The 25,403-nt window shown below is 40.4% G+C and overlaps 1 protein-coding gene across 1 annotated transcript; it reads right to left on the minus strand.

Moving 5' to 3' along the window:
- Nucleotides 1-4,762: 4,762 nt before the first annotated feature.
- Nucleotides 4,763-19,982, minus strand: calcrlb (calcitonin receptor-like b). The gene is made up of 13 exons (XM_066664235.1): nt 19,788-19,982; nt 12,763-12,858; nt 12,494-12,650; nt 10,990-11,103; nt 9,800-9,912; nt 9,587-9,678; nt 9,376-9,502; nt 8,520-8,673; nt 8,334-8,394; nt 8,122-8,188; nt 7,101-7,319; nt 6,864-6,905; nt 4,763-6,709 (listed from the first exon to the last, which is right to left on the minus strand). The coding sequence occupies exons 2-13, from the start codon at nt 12,808-12,810 to the stop codon at nt 6,491-6,493; spliced, it is 1,413 nt and encodes a 470-aa protein (XP_066520332.1). The 5' UTR covers nt 12,811-12,858; nt 19,788-19,982; the 3' UTR covers nt 4,763-6,490.
- Between the last annotated feature and the right edge of the window lie 5,421 nt (nt 19,983-25,403).

The following is a 25,403-nucleotide window of genomic DNA, read 5'->3' on the forward strand; positions in this document are numbered from 1 at the left end:
CACAAACAGTGACCTTAGCCCGTGTTTGAACCCACAGTCCCAGAACCCTGGAATGGTAAATCTGACATTACCTGTTATGTGCCTTGTGCCTTCAGGAACTCTATATACATCAGATTACCCCCAGTATGTCTAAGAAGAGTAAGTGGAATAATAAATTATTCTAACAGGCAAATCAACAAAGGTAGGTCAATATCACACCCAAGATGCCATCTTAAAAATTCTCTGTACAAAGAAAAGAAAAGGCAACAGATAAAAATGGCTATTTAAATACATTTAACTGATAAATATGTGCTCGTTTTTCCTACTCATTTGACCTCTCTGGACCTTCAGCTCTGTGTACATTTGTTAAGTGCACCTAGATTCACATTTGTAAAACCCTGCTCCAGGTATTCTAGAAGCCTGTAGTGTTTTAAAACTGTAAAACTGCTGGAATCCTGTTGAGTGCTCGCAAAATTCATATTGCTTTGAAGTCTAAGAGTTGCTAAGAGTCTTGGGTTGCCAAACAGTTCTATGACATCTTCATTTCTGGCGGTCTCCTCTTTTTCAAAAGTCTCCAGTGTTCATTTAATCAATTTATTGTGTGATTTGCCGGTGGTCCTGAGATCCCAGGGCTAACTGGGCGTTTCATTAATGCTTAGAGGAAACCGCCTTTTCTCTTCACTCACCAAACAATGAATCTAAACACTTAGCAATCAGCATTCTCTTAAAACAGATCAGCGTGCCGGTAAGCATGTACAATCAGAGGAAGATTTTTTTACAAATGACTTTCGCTGCCGATTTCCTTCACTGATAAGGCTTTCTTTCAGGCAGCAACTTTACCCTTTCACACAATGTATCTCCTGTAACTTCAAATAAAACTTCAAACATGGCATGAGTAAAAGCCAGACAGATGGTTTTCAGGTTCCACACTTATTCTGAGGATGTAAAATGGCTGAGGTGGGTCTTGTTACATACTGCTACAATGACTCAGATCCTTTACATGGATAGCAGTGTAGAGTCCCTGTGTGTATCTGGGTGATATTTTAGCATCCACTGACATAAAATGTCAGCATGTATTATAATATTTGGACGCTAATTTCATCACAGGCCAACAGACCTCTACTAGAATTGAACATCATAGGTTCCAACAAAAGTAGTATGCTAGTTTGTGTTTTGGATGCTGATATTCTGGACAAACGTAATGACCGTGCCAAAAGAACCAGCACCAGAACAACGTTAAACCGCATGACATTCGTTCTGTAGTTTAGAGTCAACGATAAATGTGTATGTTCATGTTAAACATACCTTTTATTAGTGAGGTGTTAGCATATAAGCTATAGGCTAATAAGCTAACCAAACTAGCTCTAGTGTAAGAAACACTGATTCTATCAATCTATGTTATCAAGATTAAAACGTAAGCCATGAGTACGTTATATAAAATATATCACATACAATATTTGGGTTCTGTGTTTACTGTTTTTGTGAATCTATGTAAATGACCACACTATTTGTGAGCAAGTGCTGCTAAAAGTCTCAGGGTTATTGTAGTATCTAGTGTTAACGCAATTTCAAATATCATTCCTGTTTTGGGTTTATTTGAAATTTTAAATCATACAAAAGCTGAAGTGACATATTTGTAACCTGTCCAACATTTTTTTAAACATTGAACTGTGAACAGGGCCACCCAGGTCACACATGTCAATGACCATATGTTAGTTCCAATGACATCACAACAACGTGAAACACATCCAGTTGATTTTGATTCCCGAATTGAAGCCAATAAACATGCGTCATGTTGCTGTTGGGTAACCTGCAGAGAAACAAAACAAGTGTGTGTTTTCTGCTCCCATATAAACCGCTTCTGCTCCAATTGTTGGATTTTCTAGTTTGTGGAATACATTTGCAAGAAATCAGACTGGAAGCGTGGTAATTAGGGCCAGAACTAATAGGACTAATAGAGCTAATATTACACCACTGTGGTGGTCACAGATTCACAGTCATGTAATGGGCAAAATGTAGCAGAATAATGAGCCACAGGAATGTGCCAGAACAATAGAGCTCACAAAGAACAGCATATAATTACTTTATAAGGAAAACATCTTGTACGGTTCAGCTTTGTTTGCTTGTGAATATATTTTAATAGCCTTTTATTGTCAACCACAATACAACTGAAATTTTCCTGTGACTCTTTCCTATTTGTACAATTTAAAGCATTTTCAGGGAAAAATCATTAAGGAAATGATAGTGATCAAGCAGCACACTTTAAAAATAATTTGAGATTCCGAATAATTCTACAGGCCTATTTTCCCACACCTCTATAGTACTGTGCTTTTCTGCTTCCCATGATTCAGGTATTTACAGTGCTGCTAAGATCAGGGCTCTGAGTGGTGGTGGTGTGTGGAAGGGGGTCTTCTATTGTTCTGTAACTTCTTTATTAACACAAATATTACGTTGTTTTAACGGTACTCTGTATATATGAGGATTAACTTATACATTACATTAAATTCAAATGAAATTTCAGAAGGGTACACAGAAATCAATGCTATTTCTTAGGAACAAATTCGAAATCTTTAAAAATGTCTATAATTTCATCATTAAATCAATGTTTCTTTTGAAAAAACACGTTTTTTTGGTGTTTGTTCGGAATGGCAAAGTTTTGACCTGTACTCTGTGTGTCTCTGCTGTTTTCAACTGTATGTTCACTGTATGTTCCCAGAGGACCATGACATTCAGCAGTCTCTGATGTTCTTGAGTTCCTTGTAAATGCAACTAAAATGCGCCTATTGTCCTTTTAAACTCATCACTTCCAAATACATTATGAGGCTTAGCTGTGGAATGTGCTTTTTGTCCTGTCCAGCTTTCAGGATCCTGATCTTACAGCCACAGGGCATCCGCAGGATGATGAACACTGGGGGAAAATATGAGTCAAGGGATTATTTTGTGCATATAAAGGTTTGATTTACAGTAACCGAGTAATGGATGTATTTGCTGGACTTTAAAAAAAAGTTGAGAACTGTTAGAAGCACTTGACAGGGCAATAGTTCAAGCAATATAATTATAGAAGTGGGAAATAGCTCCGTTTGGTGCCAGCAGATTTGATTAAAGGAGTGAACAGATCTGTGTTCTGTTGTGTTGATGCTGAGCAGACCATAAACATTTGCTTTCCTGGCCATAGGGCCTCGTACTCGATGATGGGTGAAGAGTCTCTTGCAAAGCTTTTTGAACCTCTTGGAGGCTTGGTCTTTTTTTTCCCCCATTGTGATTGTGAGGACCCATTGACTTTGACCTAAACAGTTCATTTCCAAAGTGGGATGCTGGCATAAACACAATGGAAAAGAGCCCATTTTGCACAGTCTCGAAAAGATCTGAGGCCTGTGGCGCCCCAGTTTTGTCATTTCTCAGGACCTCCTGAGCATAATTCATCTTAAAGCTGGTGAAAAGGGAGGGAGACTCCTTCCCTTTGGCTTTTTTCATTTGGCGCATATGGAACCAATGTAGAAGGATCACAACATCCAGATGCTCAGCTTGTAGCAAGCTCTGAAATTGATTGCAATTTCACACAGAAATATTTGCAAATGCACTCGGGTAGACACACACACACACACACAAGAACAAACACAAAGGGATGAATTCTGGTGTCAGCAAGAGTGTGTGGCAGCACCAAATCCGAATCTTCTTCCTGTGCTGTTCCCACAGGCAGAAGCACATGTCAGCTGTGGGCTGTTTACTTCTGCATCTCCATTTTCCATCGTGTGTGTTCTTGTGCATGTGTATGTGCATGTGTGTGTGTGTGTGTGAGGAAGTCACACATCCTGTTGGACTAAAGCTACCACCGGCAGTAACATATCACTTAACAGCGTGACCTTCACAGTATCTTTAGCAACCTGGCAACACAGACGAAGGGCCTCGCTAATATTGCTTGTCCTGAAGAGACAATAGAAAAAGAAATGAATTTTGCAGATCTAAGAAGTTCTGAAATTAGCAACATGGGTAACACCTCTTATATGATTCTCCTACAGCTATGTTTCCATCCAAATATTCTTCTACCTAAATGATTATATACTTTAAATAAATGTGTCTGTACGAACTACAAGAAACACATTTTTGGTAGGTGTACGTTTCAACGTTTGCAGAAAGATGACACCTAAAATGAAGACCTACATTGGAAGCATTGTTTGTCCGAGGAATAGTGCAGTCGTGCTTACATTTAGTGTCATGTGACTGACTTCGGAATCATGGCTCTTACAACAAACACAAACCCTGTCACTTTTCAGCACTTGAAGAGTCTTTCTCAAAAGGAAAGTGCTCAAACAACACTTTAAGGCAAGGAAACATAATCCCTCGCTAAATAAAATAAAATTTGGACGAACTGTGTTCCACCCGCCAGCAAAGTCCCAGAGACTTGCAGAGTCTATGGCAATAACGTGCTACGTCGTGTTAATTTCAGTGTTACGCAGTGGTGCGTGTCGGCTGTTCATTATTTAACAGCCACAGGTACTTTTTCTGACAGATGCTAATCCCAAACCTCAACACTAAATTCATAGGAGGTACATATTTCCTTGATTTATTTAAATGTGTGATTTAATTTCTGGCCTTGTTCCTTGAAAGCTGGAGCCTGAGCTAAGGGAGGTATCACATGCAATGAAATAGGTAGAAGTATGTGAGACATTTTGTTCCTGTCATTGAATTAGAGCAAATGGCTAGCTCTCTAAACATACCTTACTCTGTTTTCAAGTCCTTCCAGAAACACTGACCCAAGAGTCGAGATTTGTTTTGAGACCTACAATATATTTATCTTTAAGTACAATAACTTAAACTGTTACACCAAAATGCAATTTGGCACCAAGAAAGCGGAACATTGACACAATGTTTTTAACATGCAGCTAAACACAAGAGGAGAGGCCATTTTGTTTGAACTATTCCACCACCACTACCTGCACAGAGGCAGCTTTCTGACTAGCTGAACAAAACTGAGATATATAATAGTGCCTAAACATAAAATATGTCGACGAGTATTGACCGTGAGCATATTATGCCTTTATAAATATACACAAAATTCAGACATCCATTACACACCTACAATGAGAAATATATTTACATTTTAAAAATGTGAGTAGTTTCCTTTCCAGCATCTGAACGTTTGATTGAAATGCCCTCTGAGAAATATGAGGAAACCATCTAAAAGCGCCTGTATGTTCCAGACATAAAGACACACTGAATAAACTCGCAATTTAGACCATGTTTTCTTTAGACCTTTAAGACTGTAAAATCAGTGAAATGAGAGCACTAATCCCTTTAGGGCCAACGTTTCTGACTCTCGGATTGTGTGGAATAGTAAGTTATTTTTTCACTTCAATTTATCCAGGTTCAGCAAAAGCTAAGAAAATACTGCATATTTTGTTTCTGTATGATTCATGATTAAGACCATCCAAAAGTATTCACTGTTACAGACACTACCCCCAATTCAAGTGCAAACTACAATCATCCAGGAATACTTTTGGATGTGAGCTCTGGACATTATTATTCATTATCATTTGGCATATATACACCATATGAGCGAGCATTAGAGAGGCGAGGTACTGATGTCTGATGAAGTACTAGATCACAAAATGGTTGGATGTTTGGATCCCCATCTCTCCAGGGAACACAGTTCCACTGCTCTACAGCCCGGTGTTGAGATGCTTCATACGCCTGGCACTTCACAGTGACTCGTGTAATTTCATGCTTTTTTAAAGAAGTTTACACTAGCTGTGTGTCCACAAAATGTACCCCTTAAAACAACTGATATTCACTAATTATAAGAGGCGTCTACAAACATTTGGACATATAGTGTTGGGTCAGTTAGTGTTGGACTACAAAGCATTTTAAGGGTGATTTTCCAATGAAAGGAAAATTCAGACCATGACTGGACTTAAGACATAACAGCTTTGCTTCATTACATTATATAAATATATTTTCTTTGAAGTGGTCTGTCTTTGTCTCAATTTCCAATAAAGTCCACTTTTCAGAAATACTTCATTTCGAATCATCAAGTGTGGAAACAACAAAGAACAGATGTGGCTTCACAAAGAACACACCCTCAGTATAGAAACCAGATTTTTTTTTTTTCATGATCACATAGAGGTTCCTTTCAATGCCACAGGGAACGTAATCCACATCTTAACGGTTGTACAGAGTTGGAAATCCCATATGGCGTCCTGTTTAAGGTTTGAATACACAACTGTTGGATGATGCATTCGGCATTAATAGTTAATCGGCAGAGGGATGCAGTAATGTAGGTGTATTCCTTATGATTTTTGTCCACAGCAAGAATCCCATGGTCCTTAAGTAATCAAGGAGGGTACTGTATGTTAGCTTTGGTGAAAGGCCTTTTGAGGTGGCTCTTTGTGCCAAAACGACTTCAAGACAGAGTCAATATAGATCCCGGTGGGGGATATATCTGAACCTTAAGTCTTGCTCTCAGGACTTCTGAGCATTTACAAAGAGTCAGACGCTCATGTAAATGGTCTTTTCACATGTACAGGTTATCTGAGCGAAGGATAGTGGCCTCCATGTTGTGAAAGCTCTTGCCATTGAGTGTATCCATGTGTCCGTCGATGCTGTAGCAGCGATGTACCTCTGTCATGGAGGAGGCAGTGTAGTAAGCAGAGCGTAATGCTTCCTGGTTGGAGAAGGTGCCACCAAACTGCATGCGGTACTGGTTCCAGTGCCGCCGTAACACACCCTGGACCTGGAGGTCAAAGAGAGATAAAGAGAAGAGTTGGTGGGAGACTGGTTTGGTCCATTTAACAGAATATGTCCATGAGGTAATGAGTATTTTTTTTAAAGAAAATGGCACCTCAGAAGGGAATGTAATAATAGTTTGTATGAGCACAATGACTGACCTCTCCATTGAAGAAGCAGAAGATCGTTGCTACCAAGAGACCCTACAGTGTGAGACATAATGCACAGATAAGACAGTGTTGATCATCTTAAAATCAAAGTATTCACCGCTAAGTGCTGCATGATATATTTTCATCTATACAACTGGAATATACAACTGTGTTAACTGTATAATAACTACACTATATGGCCAAACAAAACAGCACATTCTTGTCCTTTTTCTCTCCAGTAGTTCTCACCTGGTAATGCATGAGGATGTTCATCATATACTCGTAGATTTCGTGGGAGAGGCGTCCTTCAGGCTTGTACGACAGCAGAACAAACTGGATGCCCAGGAGAGGCACCAGGATCAGAGTGGCTCTCACGGTCTTCATGTAGAGGTTGGACTCGGCCTGATGGGTCACCTTCAGCTTGGTGATTAATACTCTGACAATGTTCAGGAGGAAGAACAGATTTACCTGTGCAATCCAGAGAGATGGAGAAGCAAGAGTTAGAGAAACCGAGGAGGTTTGTTCTTTAAAAGGAGTGTTCCAAACTAAAGCTTTTGCAGTATTCAGTAGCACAGAATCTTATCACCAGACCCCACAGATTTGACAAGACACACCATTTTAGATTTCTTTTTGTTTACTTTTGACCACTGTTGCCCTCTGACTACACTAAACAGCCTGCACTTGCATAATTATACAATAAATCCATGAGATGTGTGATGTCGATCAGTCCTGCCTCTCAGCCTAAATGCTAATCTAAAAGCTAATAAATAGAACTGAGCTAGCATTACTTTTAATGCTGTTCTTCAAACAATAAGCCACTGTATTTTGTTCAGAACAAAATGGATGACAGGGACATGATTTATTGTTGAATTTATATTAAAAAAACAACAACAACTAGTTATATGGGTAAAATAAGGTATTTAACTCACTCAGCCTTGTTATCGAACTGGAAAAATATAATGAAATAATTAGCCTGCCCTCAGCAATTTTAATTAAAACTGAAAAAGTACCACAGTCATGAACAGAATACCAACAATGACTATAATCTTGCTTATTTTATTAATTAATAGTGGCACAGTAAGAAAACAGCTTGAGCTTGTTCTGAGTTCACTGATTACAATGCGGACTACACCAGGCTCAGAAAAACTCAATTAAGATCACAGAACTTCAGACAGCTAATCCAAATTAGATTTCCACTTTAAGTGAACAGCAAGCAAAAAAAAAAGTACATGCTGGTGAAGGACAGGAAGGAAATAGAGAAAGCACTTACCAGTAAAGCAGCGCAAATAGGCCCATGGATAATATAAAGCAGAGATGTGTTTGGACTGATCCAACAACTAGAGAAAACAAGATGCAGATTTTCACATTGTTAGACTGCTTTCTCAGTGCAATAACACACAAACCACTGTGCATTAATGACTTCAACAGCTCAGCTGGCTTTCTTTTGTGGCTTCACTGTGTTTCATGAACACATAAACTTACTTGTCATTGTAGTAATAACTTCTGGCTACAGCATGAATCAAAGCCGGAATGATAGGAAATCCTGTAAAATGTTTCACAGAAACAGACATTTCAGTGACATTACTCTTAATTCTGAAAGTAAACCAAGCAAGCACAGATTGGCAGCATCAAGAAACAAGCAGTATTGGAAGGACAAGATGAACGTACCCCAGCCCAGTAAGTAGTACCACATCAGGCGCTGCTTCTCAGCAAACACAGCCACAACTATGAGTGTGTGTAAATAGATCCCCTCACACAGCATCCAGAAATACATACAGCCCATAATATACAGCTGGATGAATGTGGACAACTTACAACTCACCTGCAGAGAAAAACATATACACAAGTGAATATGCAGAAGATACATTCAGAGACCATTCTTGCAGGCAGACTTGCAAAGTGAGTAATAAATTGTGTAATACATTTTATAATTACTCTAGTTAAAAGTTCCAATGCTGTGGGGCTTTAAAACCCTGTGGCTCATGTTTGTTATTGAGTGTGATAAACTCATATGCAGCTGCTCCAGAGCATTCCACTTTAAGCTGTACATCCATCCATCCATTATCTGTAACCCTTATCCAATTCAGGGTCATGGTGGGTCCAGAGCCTACCTGGAATACACCCTGGAGGGGGCGCCAGTCCTTCCCAGGGCAACACACACACTCACACACTTTTGAGTCGCCAATCCACCTACCCACGTGTGTTTTTGGACTGTGGGAGGAAATCGGAGCACCCGGAGAAAACCCACGCGGACACAGGGAGAACACACCACACTCCTCACAGACAGTCACCCGGAGTGGGAATCGAACCCATAACCTCCAGATCCCTGGAGCTGTGTGACTGCGACACTAACCTGCTGCGCCACCATGCCGCCCTCAAGCTGTACATGTATAATTGAATTTACAAACCTTTGGATATATACCGCATTTTAAAACATAATATCCCACCAAAATACTAACAATAACAAAAGTGATTGAATGGTATAAAAGCACATTTCGCAACACTGAAAATGTGGACTACTCACTGGGTTCGCTTGTATTAACTCTTCATTGTTGACCACAGCGGTGAGCAGAATGATGGTCACAATTGAGTTTAAGACAAAGGAGGAGAAAAGGTTCTTATGGAGTGTAATCCTCTGGCAACTTAAGCTCCTTGGGAAGAGAATATCAATCATCATATACCCATCAGCAGCTATCGGTCCAAAGTATATTGTTTTTGCATTGGAGTTGACTTACTTGAAATGAAAAAATATTCCCAGGGAAGCGAACAAGGATATCAGTGATAATCCATGACCAATAAGAACCAAGTAGTAGAGGTTTATCGCTGTCTAAAGGGAACAAAAAATAAAAAAATGCAGCGCTTACTTTCCAGATGTTTAGCCTGGCTCCAGCGAACATTATTTATTATAACCTTGCAACAGCTATCTTAGAACATCCATCCCCACTCACCTGTCTCCGTTCTAAGTTGATCTTTTTACAGCTGGTGTAATTGGTCCAAGTTCTGTTGCTCTCGGGGTGGACAAACCAGTGACCATCCTCAGTGCAGATCTTTGAGGCTAACTCTGAAGAACAATATACAATATATACCTTAGAAAGCAAAAGTTAAATTCTTAAAGAGCAGTCTATTATTTAATTTGTAGTGCGCTGTCAAGAAGCACAGTGAATTTAGAGTCTTTATGAAGTTAAAGGACATGTTTATATCTGACAGGTATAGAAGGATTTAGAAGGAATAAGGGTTCAAAATAGAAAAGAATGGAGAAGTTTAGGAAGATGAAAGAACTAGAAAGACAGAAGAGAGGGAAGAGAAACTGCCTGAACACATACAAACCGTTATATTCAGGAGGAACAGCAACATTATACTTATGATTCAGAGCTTTCTGCATAGTCATGTGGAAAGTTGATAAGCACATAATGCACATATGCCTCTCTAATATCATACATTCCCATATTTAAGAACCGCAACCTTATATTTTATTTACTTTTTAATATTTTTTTGCTATTCAAGAACAGTAAAAAGTTTCAGTAGTTCCCCAAATCATTTTACCTCCCCATTACTTTTAATGATATGTAATTACATGTTTAACATAAACAATCAACACCGTAAGTGTATGTATCATGTCTAGTATCTGATAATTCTTGTCAAGCTCACTGTGTTTGAGCTAATATGTACACGATATTGCATGACTCGGCTAGCAATATCTGCTGAACTAACAGAAGATTAGCTTTGGTCTGTTTATCTTAAAGATATTGAATTGACAGCCCTTCTCTGGGTACATTTCAAGCCACATGTGATGTATTATGTTTTAGTGGTCTGGTTCTGGATTTAATCAATGCCATAATAGAGAACTGCTGACATCTGAGACATTGATCAGTGCTGGCAGTGCACGCTGATAATAAATTAACAGTTATCTGTCGCAAGGGCTAATTTAAAAATAAATGATCATGACCAACATGTTGACTTTGGAAAATGTATGGGTTTAAAATGTATCTGTTAATGAGAAAGTTGTATGTCTGGAAGTCATGTCATGGGTTTAGATGAAACAAATCAAGCTAAAAACGTCTGCTTAACCATGTATTACATTCTTGTTCTTTAAGTTTTAAGGCATGTTCTGATATGTGAAGTAGAGGTGAAAATGTACCTGAGGTGTCAAAATCATGGTAATAATCTGGGCAGTGTTGAGTTGCTGTGACCCCATTCTCCACATAATCCCAGCACAGCCAGCCATCCCACGTGCGATTACATGACAGATCCTCTGCAGACACACACAGCACAAGAAAGACTGGATTAAATGAGAGTTGAAAAACGGCAATTTAAAAGTTTGGTTTAGTCCAGTAGTGCGAGAGAGTCTAACTGGCCTCATTCGTTCATTCTAGGTAGCTAGGATTGGTCCTTGCTCCCACCCATCTATCAATGCAGTGCCAGCCAGTGCAACAGGATTGGCAATTAGTGTTCTCCTCCAAGTACATACAGTTATTCAATTATGTTGTGTCCGCAGTAGCACGGTACGGTGGCTTAGTGGTTAGCACGTTTGCCTCTCAGCGCTGGGATATGGGGTTCAAGTCCCATCTGGGTGGAGTTTCCATGTTCTCCCCGTGTCTGCATGGGTTTCCTCCCACAGTCCAAAAACATGGAGGGTAGGTGAATTGGCTTCTGTCTAATAACTGTCCTGGTGAATGTGTATGTGCCCAGATATGGATTGGCACTCTGTCCTGGGTGAAATCCTAGTGCCCGATGCAGTCCTCCAGGTGGACGGTTGTTCCTGATCGAGAGTACGCTGTGCGTATTTGGCTGCCGCTTCTTGCCAGTGTGTGGAATGAGCATTCTGAATAGTGTGGATTGTAAAGCGTCCTTGGGTATCTAGAAAGGCGCTATATAAGTGTAACGATAATAATAATAATAGTTTGATTAAAAATCGTAAGCTGTTTACAGCATCAGCTCGCTTTTATCCTCCTAAATATGTAGCATAGGTTTCTAGGCGAGACCTCTCTAACTGGTTAGTAGACCTGGCTATGATTAATAAGAAATTACATTTGGCAAAAATCTAAAAGTAAAAAGCACAGAAAATCCTAGAATAACTGAAAAAACAGGAATTGCTTTGGGGCATTTATATTTAAGAGTGTACTCACTTTAAAATACGTTTCCTGGCAACGTCTTTGAGTTGTGTTTAAAAGAAGGCCCTCATACACCCTAGTTCATGCATAGTTACTGACACATCAACCTGATTTATGTTTGGTGGCGACAGAAAACCACAGAGCTCAATCTAGACAAACACAATCTCCACAATTGCTGTCATGCAAATGTCTGCCTTGAAATGGTTGGCGTCAAGCCATGTGTCAGGAATATTTACTGTCTCTGAGTGTTTGCAGATGAACAATACATACTATCAGACATGCCCCACACAACATACAATGGCATTCCACCGAGTTCTCATTGACTCAGCCTCCTTCCTAAGTTGGGTCCTAAACAATGCATTTAATCAGGCAATCAAGTTATGTAGTTACATGTTGTACCCAAGATTTTTTTAAAGAATACAGGAGACTATGAATTTAGGTTACACTAAAATGGAAAATGTGGTATTGTATCATCTCAATTTTAATAATTGGCAAGTTTGGTCCAAAAGATTCCAAAAGGAGATTTCTCACCATTTCGCCTGTGGCCAAGTTGGGAATCTTTTGTTATCTTCTGGTAGCACTCAAAGTGTGCTATCACAATCTTATTGCGGCTGTTGTCCATGTCGTGAGCTGGGATCTTAGGCTTGTCTTGTAATTTGTCCTCCTCTGACTGGGCCGATGTGAAGAGCTGTGAATCACATGAGTTATTTTTTGGTAAATAACAGACAAGCTTCCATATCCTGTGCGTTTCCATACATCAGTGATGTTGTGTTATTTGAAGTTGTATATGTATACCATACCTCACAAGTTGTGGACAGTAACAGCAACAACATCAAATGTCCAGACATGGTTTGTCTGCTCTCTGTCAGAATATCACAATGCTCCCTTTGTTTGTCCTGAAAACCAGAAAGTAGAACTCAAACACTGAACTCAGATCACAAATGGACAAAACAGTTAAAGAGCAAGATATGTCTCTATTCCCCCAGACCGTAGTAGAAGAAAGAAGTATTAAAATATGTTATAGTTATTGTACCTGTCCATATTTATATCATGGACAATTGCCAAAATGCTTCTGTAGGATTGACCACATCCATGTATCAAATGACAATCAAAACCTGGACACAACAACTAAATACATATACGTTATATTTCTAGTCAAAGTTTCTTTTTTGTCAATTTCTTAAGGTCAGTAATGAATTCTTAACAGCTGCATATTGTTTCAGACACATAGTATTGATCTGTCTGCTCAGTATGGATGGATGGACAGATAAACCCACAGAGGTATGTATGTTAAACAGCGTTCATTAAAATTCTTAAGACTCTGAGCTAACAGCTCTGTGTTTTAGACAGGCAGATGCATAGGAACAGCAATTTTCAAATGGCTTGTTATAGTAAGAAATAGTAAACTCCAATCCCTGAACAAATGGCTGGGGATCTATCAATGGATTCTTTGAGCCAGGACTGTGGCAATGGAGCCAACAGAAGCCAAGTGGAAAGAATCCAGGCCTGTTTGACATAACAGTTCACTATGTCAAGGGACCTCCAACCACAACACAAGGGAAGAAAGAATATCCTGAGACACGCACTACAAAACTCACTGTGCCTGCTTTGGCTGTGGAGAAGCAGGCCGGAGCCAAGATTTTTTATAAGAGAAAACACATTGCATTTGTGCTTTGTTGGGTTTTTGCTTAGAATGACCTCTAGTTTACCAAGAAGGTGAAAGGCTACGGCGTCTCTAGGAAACCTCAGTGCCTCCTGTGAGTAATCTACCAGGGTCATCATGTGTTTTTAGGAGTTCAGTTCAGGCTCATTCTATGAGGCAATAGCAGTATACAGCATATAGTTACTCACTATCTACAGAAATACTGGACAGGTGTTTACAGCTGAAATGTAAAAAATATACAAAACACAAGTTTGGACTCCAGGTAGTCTCACATTGTCAGATTCTTTTTGCCACTTAATATGGGCAAGAACTGTCTTCTACTGCAGGAAAAGAAATTTGACTGACATGCCAAAGGACCACTCACAAGTCTGCTATTTTGCCATGACCTGTAAAAGGAGGTAGTCTTTATGATTCTCGTTGGACCAGTAAAAGCCCGTACAAAATGATTCACAGAATTGGTAAATGCAGATGTACAGAGAGCCAAACAGAATGCAACTGACAGAATCCTGACAGCGACGCCAGGTTAGTGCACTGAGGGTATCAGGCTCTCCGTCAACTTGTGGGTAGAGCGTCTGACACTAGACTCCAGGTGTTGTTCACTGAACATGGTACAACAACACATTTAAGAAGGCTTCAAGTCACAGAACACAAATCAGATACGTTTCTGTTTAATAAAACAGTTAAATACACTATGAAGTAAAGGTATGTATCAGTCAAGGACTACTACTTGGTAACGCTGACTGGGGTAAATCCTTAGGTTTGGCCCAACCTAGATATTTAGGTATCCAGCTGGCTAAAGTCCAGGTGTCTTTTTTTTTAGAGAACTTACGTTTGATGGTATTATTTTTTTCAAAGGTTTTAAGCCAGTTGGGCTAACGTCACCACAGTTGTGCAACAGGGATCTATAACACCATTTGAATAAAATGTTATGGCACATTATAACAGCTTAGAATATATCATAAAGGCATAACGCTGGAGATGTGACAGGTCTTATACACGTTACAGGTCACTGTACGAATACTAAGCTACAAAGTCTACGTCATCTCCATGTCAGAAAACAATTGAAGCAATACGAGCCGACATAGGTGTTATGTCAAACTTGATGAAAGATAATGAGGATTTGTTTGCATATATATATTATTTGTGTACCCTCGTGAACACTGCCCTACAATGCCACGTCTCTGACATGTTAGTGGATTTGTTGTTGTTTTCCATTTAGAGTCAGGACTTGTCGGTCCGGCTGTGGTCAAGGGGACGAAACGCAACGTGATTCTTTTGTTCAGCCTCCAAACATTTCCTGCGCGGATGAGGGAGCGAAACCAGATGACTGGATTCATGTGGAAAATTATCCCTCTGCCTTTTGCCTTTATAGAACGGTAAAGGGCACGCTTCCGAGAAGTCCAGACAGCCATGCTGAATTAATGTGAGCTTTTTGAAAACCTCCATTTTTAATGGAATAACCTTTTACCAGGAAATACCACTCAGCATGAAGACTTTGATCATGGTGGGATCACAATATCACCTTGCAAAGAAAAATAACCATTAAAACAGCTCAGACAGAGCTTCCACACTTATCTTAATTTACTTGAAACCAAAAAACTTTTATAAAACTTGAGCAACCGAGGTTGCGTGTCAGCCTTTGTTGATTTAACAATAATTCCACTATGAAGTCCAGCCATGTTTTGGGATCAACCATGGCATTAGATTTCACAGGGGTTAATAATAATTGGTGCTGAAAACCATATGCAGTGTCCATCTCTTTAAACCTCCCTTCCTCTCTTCCTTCCCTCATTCCTTTCTCAGCTCCTCTTGCTGACAAGGCAGAGCTGTAGAGGTGCATCTGTACTAACAAAATGCCATATGATCTAACCACAGAGGCTTTGCTGGCCCGCTGTGGCCCCTTTTGTCTTAATGTACCATTGTTAACGGCCACATATGGTAACCTCCTGGACTAAAGTCTTTGAAAATAGTGTCTCTTCAGTCCATATGGTAGACACCAGTTGGGATTGATGATCTTGATTGTTTTTTCATGTTTATGAATGATTTTTTTAATATTTTTAGTTTTCACATAACTCAAGTCATGACCTAAAACAAAGACTAATATATGTTATATAAAACTGTACATCCAAAGCCCAGTGACAGTTTTGGGCTAAACAAGTGTAAAGCCAACCAGCATTGGGCTGTGAAGCTATAAAACGTTGATCTCAGGAGTGGAAACGCATTAAATACAGTTGGAGTGAGTTTGAGTGGTATTTCTAATCCAGAATTAAATCACACAGCAGCATTACCTGACCACACTAATGTTCTTGTGGTAGAATGCAAGCAAATTCTGACAGAAATGCTTTTATAATTAGGTATATACTCTTGCCAAAAGAGAAAAAGCTTTTACTGCAGTTAAGTGGGAAAACTACTGGTCTAGCTTAAACCTGTAGTTAGGTAATTAAAAATATGACGTTTCTTTAAATTTCAGGACCCTGTAGCTCTCATACTGAAAGCAGTTCATTACATAAACATATTTTAAAAGTTCTGTAGCAAACCAAGAGTTCTTCTATCTTACCCATTACATCATGCAATCATGTATTCATTTATATTCTACAACCGCTTTATCCTGTTCATGGTCGCAGTGGGTACAGAGCCTATCCAGAATCAATGGGCAGAAAAGGCAAGAACACACCCCAGACAGGGTGCCAGTCCCTAACGGGGTGCCACACACTCACACATTCACTCACAGCTATGGATACTCTTGAATACCCAATCTACCTACCAATGTGTGTTTTTGGACTGTGAGAGGAAAGCGGAGCACCCAGAGGAAACCCCCACATACACAGGGAGAACACCAGACTCCTCACAGACAGTGACCCTAGTCGGAGTTTGAATCCACAACCCCAGGACGCAGGAGCTATGTGACAATAATGAATAAAACCATTTAAATTATTCTAATAAATTCTCTTTAATCTAGTACAGGGCTGTTTGTCTGTTCCCAGAGGTGTCCAGCACAGTTTATAGATTCCAATCTGTTGTGTTGGAGCAGGAAAAACACCAGATTGTGCTGGACGGCACGGTCGACCAGGACTGGAGCTGCCCACGCATCATAAAAGGTGAGGCCTTCATGAGAGAAAGAGTTCAGGAAATGAGGGAATGGTTTCAGGTAATGATTCCATTCTGTTATTGTATTGTTATTGTTTTGATGTAGCAGTGGCCACACTGTGATATGGAAGTCTTTCCATATCTATATTGGGATTTCCTTGGGAGTGCTCGGGGTCACACCAGGAAGCTGAAAAGGCGGTGACTTTTTTGTTTTTCTTACTGCACTTCAGCTTCGTCTAACACAACGGTGAGATCTCTTCTACACTCCACTCACACACAGTCTGGCAAAGAAGGTCCTGACTGGGTTGTATAAACCTGACAAGAAAGCACCACCGAGTCAGTGCATCACCAAAGAAAAAAACAAAACAAAACAAGGTTGCAAAGAGCAGGCCCATCAAATTGATCCATTACTGCTGGAGAATGAAGCCTAAGACTTCTCTCCCACATTCTGGCAAGTTGTAAGCCAGATTTTAATGATGATTAGGTTGAAGAAAGATTGACTGCACTGAAACAGATTGTGTCAAATTGAATGATTGGGCACTAGTGAACTGGAAGGACTACAACACTTGGTAGAAAAACAAAGGGCTGAAACATGATAACATCTTGACCTTCCTGAGTAGCCTAAGGAGGGGGCTTTATAGGAAGTTAAAGTCCCAGTAATTCTCTCTCACTCTCGCTCTCTCTGGGCCCTGGCCCCTGGCTGGTCACTCTCCAGCCCTTAAATCAGGAAGCTCCTGTCAGCCACTCTGACGGTTTATTTAACTTATGTCAGTTAGGGAAACACCCATGTATACCAAACCAGAATTTTTCCACTTGGCACCCACAGAGCTACAGCTGATGTATATACTGCTGGATCAACATAAATGCACTTTTGACCCACTAATGAACCTTTAATAGTCTTTTTTTTTTTAACTATGTAATGTAAAGGTACTTTAGAGAATCAAAATTGATCCTTCCATGTCACTGCTCCAAGTACAGCTCTTCTGTACCTTGAGTAATTATTAAAAGGGTGGTCCAGTAGCTTTGCTGTACAGTTTGGGATTAGCTATTGTACTAGAACATCTCCTCTAAGGCTAGCCTATAGCTCTAAAATATGTTTATTAATTGATCCACATAAACACATGGTTCAAACTCAGTAAAAGATAGAAAGTGAGTAAAACTCACATCTAGTTTAACTCATATTCATTCATTCATTATCTGTACCCACTTATCCTGTTCAGGGTCGCGGTGGGTCCAGAGCTTTGGAGGGGGCGCCAGTCCTTCACAGGGCAACACAGACACACACACATTCACGGACACTTTTGAGTCGCCAATCCACCTACCAACGTGTTTTTGGACTGTGGGAGGAAACCGGAGCACCCGGAGGAAACCCACGCAGACACAGGGAGAACACACCACACTCCTCACAGACAGTCACCCGGAGCGGGAATCGAACCCACAACCTCCAGGCCCCTGGAGCTGTGTGACTGCGACACTAACCTGCTGCGCCACCGTGCCGCCATCTAACTCATATTTATGTTAATAAATATGTCATCCAATTTTACAGCATTTACTATAAATATCAGAAAACAAGGGATGCAGTAGGACACATTGGATCTTTCTAAAATCTAAACTAATAAAATTATCATTCAAACTCAAGCTAGATTATAAATGTGAAGTTTATTTAACTACCTTTTCCATTATTACAGATGATTTAATTTACCTTGCATACGTTTTATTTATATATAATCAAAATAACATTTAAATGGTTCAACAGAGGAACAATTCAATAGTTCTAGGTATAACCAGAGTAAATGGTTCTACATATAAGGATATGTATAATATATGTATGTATAAGCGGGGAACACTGAAATGGTATTTAATAAGAGAACAACTAACTAGGTCTATATATCCAAAGCATCATTTAAATGGTTCTATGTATAACTAAAGGAACATTTAAATCAACCCATATGTAAATGGTTCTTCTTATAAAGAACATCTAAATGATACTATGTAAATTGGTTTTCATAAACCTATAACTAGAGGAACATTTAAATGGTTCTAAATAAAACCACAGGAACATTGCACTGGTTCTACTGGTCCTACATATAGCCAGGCAACTATTCAAAGAATATGATTCTACCTTTAACCAGAGGAACATTTAAATGTTTCCACAATGCCTCTATTAACCCCACTGCTCCCCCCCACAAAGAATAACTGTTTATAAGAGTGCAGTTACAGCACAGTGTAGAGCAATATCCCCTATGGTCACAAATCTTTCTCTCAAGTGTCTTGACTCTTGAAAATGTCAAATGTTGTGTAAGTGTGTAAAGCATGGAGTGGAGGACTTGGAGCCAGCTCTCCTGTCGTGTGCTGACGGAGTTCGCCTCTATTTCGTAACTTCGCTCTAAACTTCCTAAAACTCAGACCTCACTTCAAGTCAACAAGGAGGAAAGCATGGTTTATGGAATACAACCCCAAACACAATGAATACAATCTGGAACTGGGATTTACTCGTAAACGTAATCAATTACTTATAATGTGTATTGCTTTTTAATACCCAGTGGTGGTAGATGAACTCCATACTCAAGTAAGCACCATTTGGGGGATTTAAAAAAAAACTGCCTTTACGTGGGGTCCACATTGGGAGAGTTAAATCAGTGTTGGGATCAGGATAGGTTAAACATAGGCCCCATCTGAAAACACAATATCTCTGTAAATGGCTGCCCACATGTATTCGATATAGGTAACCCACCTGGGTTCCACTAATAGTCTATATACCCACCCACTAAGGCTATCTAGAGCCCAGCCTGCACATGTTCAAGGTGTACTGAGTAATTCACTTCAATGAACCTTCTTAAAGTAAACGTAGAGCTGCAGTAAAGGTATTTTAATAGAGAAATCAATAAAACTGGAGTACCTGCACATGAGTAAATGTAACTAGTTACCCACCTCTGTCAGTGTTTAGTTTAGACTAATATTTTATTTATTTTACACTACTTTCAAATGTACTCACATTACTTCTCCATTATAGGAACAGTTCTGTAAAAGACGAATGGAAAAGCAGAATAAGGTCCAATATAACTGACGACTTACGTTTCACGTGAAGGGAATAACAATAACGGCAATTCCAGCAGTGACTTCTTCTCTCAGAGTGATTATGTCCTCTTCATATCATCATTTAGCTGAATAATTATTCGCTTTAGCAGGAAAAAAGTGGACGAACTATGCGACACACTTTGAAATTCGCTCAGAACACACTCAGTGAAGCCCACTTCTCTCCGACTCGGACCCTGGCGGTACTTTGTGAAACACGGCGCACAAACCAATGAACACAAACCTTTGGCTCTCGCGCGGTCTTCTTTTTCCCGCCCGTTTTCAGGAACAGGCCCGCCCATTTAAACAGAATCGATATCTCTCTCGCTCTCTGTCTCTCTCTCTCTCTCACTCTGTTTTTTACCCGTAAAAGACCATTTAAAAGCTCTGTTAAAAACATATTGTCTTTACTAAAGGGCCACTGGAAGCTCTACATTTAAAGAAAATATCTTTTTAAGTTATACGCCACAATACATACAACTTTCTCAATGATTTCACGAGCCCCACCCGTTTTCAGGAAAAACCCCGCCCCCTACAGCTCTGATTGGCTGATAGACAGATGTGGGTAGGAACGTTAAGTTTTCTCAGTTCTATCCACTGGGGCCCAGTTTTGATGCGTTTGTATTATTCTGAGAATATCTGGAATATTTGTGGCCAATAAGTCGTTAACTCTGAAAGATTTTTCTTCCTTAAATATTTAAGAAAATTGTTAAACCACCCCATTCTTCTGAGGTATAATACTGGCTGAATCTCAGGTCTCCGTATACCTACTACTTGACGCACTCCATAGGTCATGAAGTGCAGTTAGATAAGGAATAATGCAGCTTAATGCTTTACTAGACATGTTACATTTATGAAGCTGCTATTTTATGATTACATAGTGCACCACACAACGGTTGGTTTAAAGCTGCTTAAACACCTAGCTAGCAGCCCTCTTGACTATAACACAAATGTATTTTTAATAAACTAAGTGATATTACCTTAAGCTTACCTCGGGCACAATAGAGGAAAGGTAAAAAATAAACCATTTATTTAGTAAGTTTTCAACATCCATTTAAACTCAACAGGTCTGTGAGAACTTTTAACATAGTGTCATGCCAGTGTCGCCCTCTAGTGTTTAGAATTCGTACATTGGATTTCAGAGGAAAAGCCATATATCAAACCTGCATATATGGGCTGCTATGTATTTATTTATTTACTTATTTTCAGAGGCATTTTTATCAAAGATTGTAATGTGGGTTGTTGTTTTTTATTTCCTTAAAACCTTTGTTCTCAATAAGGAAATGTGTTTCATGGATATTTTTGATTCTTCGAAACTAACAAACAACAATTTAATTAACCTACTGTGACACATTTTCTGAGAAAATAATTATACCCATAATTCAAGCCATTTACTGCCAATGGTTGTTTGCTTGTTGTAATTTCTTTTACACTTTTACATGGCACGGTGGCGCAGCAGGTAGTGTCGCAGTCACAGCTCCAGGGACCTGGAGGTTGTGGGTTCGATTCCTGCTCCGGGTGACTGTCTGTGTGGTGTGTTCTCCCTGTGTCCGCGTGGGTTTCCTCCGGGTGACTGTCTGTGAGGAGTGTGGTGTGTTCTCCCTGTGTCCGCGTGGGTTTCCTCCGGGTGACTGTCTGTGAGGAGTGTGGTGTGTTCTCTCTGTGTCTGCGTGGGTTTCCTCCGGGTGACTGTCTGTGAGGAGTGTGGTGTGTTCTCCCTGTGTTTGCGTGGGTTTCCTCCGGGTGACTGTCTGTGTGGTGTGTTCTCCCTGTGTCTGCTTGGGTTTCCTCCGGGTGACTGTCTGTGTGGTGTGTTCTCATTTTTCTAAACATTGGTTGAAATGAGGGCGGCATGGTGGCGCAGCAGGTAGTGTCGCAGTCACACAGCTCCAGGGACCTGGAGGTTGTGGGTTCGATTCCTGCTCCGGGTGACTGTCTGTGTGGTGTGTTCTCCCTGTGTCTGCGTGGGTTTCCTCCGGGTGACTGTCAGTGAGGAGTGTGGTGTGTTCTCTCTGTGTCTGCGTGGGTTTCCTCCGGGTGACTGTCTGTGAGGAGTGTGGTGTGTTCTCCCTGTGTTTGCGTGGGTTTCCTCTGGGTGACTGTCTGTGAGGAGTGTGGTGTGTTCTCCCTGTGTCTGCTTGGGTTTCCTCCGGGTGACTGTCTGTGAGGAGTGTGGTGTGTTCTCATTTTTCTAAACATTGGTTGAAATGAGGGCGGCATGGTGGCGCAGCAGGTAGTGTCGCAGTCACACAGCTCCAGGGACCTGGAGGTTGTTGGTTCGATTCCCGCTCCAGGTGACTGTCTGTGAGGAGTGTGGTGTGTTCTTCCTGTGTCCGCGTGGGTTTCCTCCGGGTGCTCCGGTTTCCTCCCACAGTCCAAAAACACACATTGGTAGGTGGATTGGCGACTCAAAAGTGTCCGTAGGTGTGAGTGAGTGTGTGTTGCCCTGTGAAGGACTGGTGCCCCCACCAGGGTGTATTCCTACCTTGCACCCAATGATTCCAGGTAGGCTCTGGACCCACCGCGACCCTGAACTGGATAAGCGCTTACAGATAATGAATGAATGAAAGTTCTCAATGCTGTTTGCTGCAAGCTGGAGTTCATTAAAAGTTTTCAACATTTTAAATTACTAACAATTCCTAGGTCACTGGAAAGTAATTGAAAGTGGAAAGGCAGAATCTGAACATAGGATCAAGTCTGTGGGGCACATTTCATGGTCTGCCAGTGCTATTTGAGAAAGCAATTTCCTCCAACAACCTAAAAGCTTTAATACCATTGCAGGAAAAACCCAATCTGTTGCAATGCAAACTCTCACAACTGTAAATCAGAATGAGTTTGAGATTCTGTGTTGTACTTCTCTGGATTCCTCTGTCTACAGATGACTCCTGAGGGATATATGAGACATAAGAAGGTTGGTGATTTTGTGCCATGTTTGTATTTGTCATTCTCTCTCGTCAATTAAAGTCATTAAGTGGGATGTTATGGGGTGTGGTGTCCTTGAAAGTGTGGAGGACGACAGGGGAGCAGCATTGACTCTGTCCCTTCTCTCTCTTTCTTTCTGGGTGAAGTGGGATTATACACAACACAGCTCATTAAAATCTTATCCAGAGCCCATCCATCATCACTGCTGCTGGGGACCCCCCGACACCTGCCGACTTCCCTCATCTGATCAGAGTATATGCTGAACACATCCACCCGTGTGATTATATAATTAGCAATGTCTGGATGAGAGGAGGAGCAGGTGTGTAATAAGAGGTTAGTGTGTGTGTGTGTGAGTGTGTGACAGGAGATAAACGGGTCATTTTTGCTTTATCTTTGCAGGTGATCTCTACAAAACTAATCTCTGTGCTGTGATTGGTCACTAGATGGAGACAAACATGCACTACATCTAAAGCACAAGGGCAGACCCAGCCATATGACCACAGGAATGCATCATTCAAACCCTTATTAAAAAAAACTGCATGTTGCATGGAATGGGTTACACTTCTTATGACTCCTGTATTCATATGGCATACCTAATACATAGTAATGCCTTATTTAAGCCTACATCATTTTTATAGCTTATAATAACAGATAAATATATGACATTTAAAGGAAGATTACATATTATTTGACCTTAAAATCACAGCTTCAAAATTATTTTTGATGCATCATTCACCTGCAGTTTGGAGAACACAGCCTCAGTCATTTCTACTTTGGGCTTAGTACTGCAGAAACCGAACTAAGTAACTTTGGAAGAGGGTAGGTAGCCAAACCCCTCCCCACTGATTTTAATACATTCATTCATTCATTCATTCATTATCTGTAACCCTTATCCAATTCAGGGTCGCGGTGGGTCCAGAGCCTACCTGGAATCATTGGGCGCAAGGTGGGAATACACCCTGAAGGGGGCACCAGTCCTTCACAGGGCAACACACACACTCACACATTCACTCACACACACACACCTACGGACACTTTTTTTTGAGTCGCCAATCCACCTACCAACGTGTGTTTTTGGACTGTGGGAGGAAACCGGAGCATGATTTTAATACAGTGCTTTAAAAATAAATTACACTGGTGGAGCCCCAGTGCAAAAATCCTAATCTTACCTAGTGTTTCTTTAAATGAGCCAGTGTATGTGACTTTATTAGAGTTTTATAACATATTCCATCTTTCTATTAGAGCATTGTAAACATTATAATACGCTTCAAAAAATTGTGGCCGTCAGTGTTTTTTATTAATACATTTTTAAAATGTGTTATTGAACCTGATCTGATGAAGTCATACACTGTTGTGATACACTATTTAAACAAAACGTCTACAGTTGTGGGCAATTGCAGTTCTGTCTGGTTGTTTACATTCAGAAGCTACGCATCTTTTAAGGTAGAACGGTGTGTTTGAGGGGATAAAAACTGACTGTTGTTTGTTCGTGGATGAAGTTTAACTTGTCTGTAAGTTATTATTCACTCTATGAATTACCACAGAATGCCATTTGTAACTGGAGGTATTTAGTTTTGTAGCACTTTCGCTAATGCTGTTAGCCATCTCCAGAGTTTGGAGACTATTCCACATTAAGTGCTCTGAAACAGCAAAAATATGTCTATATTACCCACCTATAGAGCGTGAATAGAGGAACATCAACAATTTGGTTCCATCCATCCATCCATTATCTGTAACCGCTTATCCATTTCAGGGTCACGGTGGGTCCAGAGCCTACCTGGAATCACTGGGCGCAAGGCGGGAATACACCCTGGAGGGGGCGCCAGTCCTTCACAGGCCAACACACACTCACATTCACTCACACACATGGACACTTTTTTTTTGAGTTGCCAATCCACCTACCAATGTGTGTTTTTGGACTGTGGGAGGAAACCGGAGCACCTGGAGGAAACACACGCAGACACAGGGAGAAAACACCACACCTTCCTCACAGACAGTCACCCGGAGCGGGAATCGAACCCACAACCTCCAGGCCCCTGGAGCTGTGTGACTGCGACACTACCTGCTGCCACCGTTGGCATTTTGGTTCATGCTTTTCAAAGTTTGGAGTTCTTTCCATTGCCTAAAATTACTTCAGAAGCCTGAGAGAGAGAGAGAGAGAGAGAGAGAGAGAGAGAGAGAGAGAGAGAGAGAGAGTCTAGTATACCGGACCAAGGATGTCTTTCATTCATTTACAGACTCTGGGGCTGCGTAAACACACCAGACTGGTTCCCAGCATGAAAACAGCCTCAAGTGCTATAGAAAATGGTGATTAAACATCTCCTGAATGTTATAAAAAGTGTTTTTCTTTATTTACAATCATGAATGTCACTCTTAAGAACATATAGGCATTATAAATTATTACGTATACCCTAAAACACTGGTACCCTCACAAATACGTGGCTCCTAGCAAATATTAATACTTCATATATTCACATACCATATTCTTAAAGGGAAATTTTAGATTCCCTTTAGCTACAGAGAACATTTTTGCGAAAGCACGTCATGAGTAAAAAATGAGGTTTGGGCTAATAAATCTCAAATCAGCTTGAAATTGCTCGCAAGCTATTGCTCTTTCTCTCTCAGTTCAATGAAATATTAAATTAAATTCTCTCCACACAGGTTGCTGAGTGCTGTGCTCCTGGTCTGCTGGAG

This window comes from Hoplias malabaricus, chromosome 3 (assembly GCF_029633855.1).
Source record: "Hoplias malabaricus isolate fHopMal1 chromosome 3, fHopMal1.hap1, whole genome shotgun sequence".
NCBI lineage: Eukaryota > Metazoa > Chordata > Actinopteri > Characiformes > Erythrinidae > Hoplias > Hoplias malabaricus.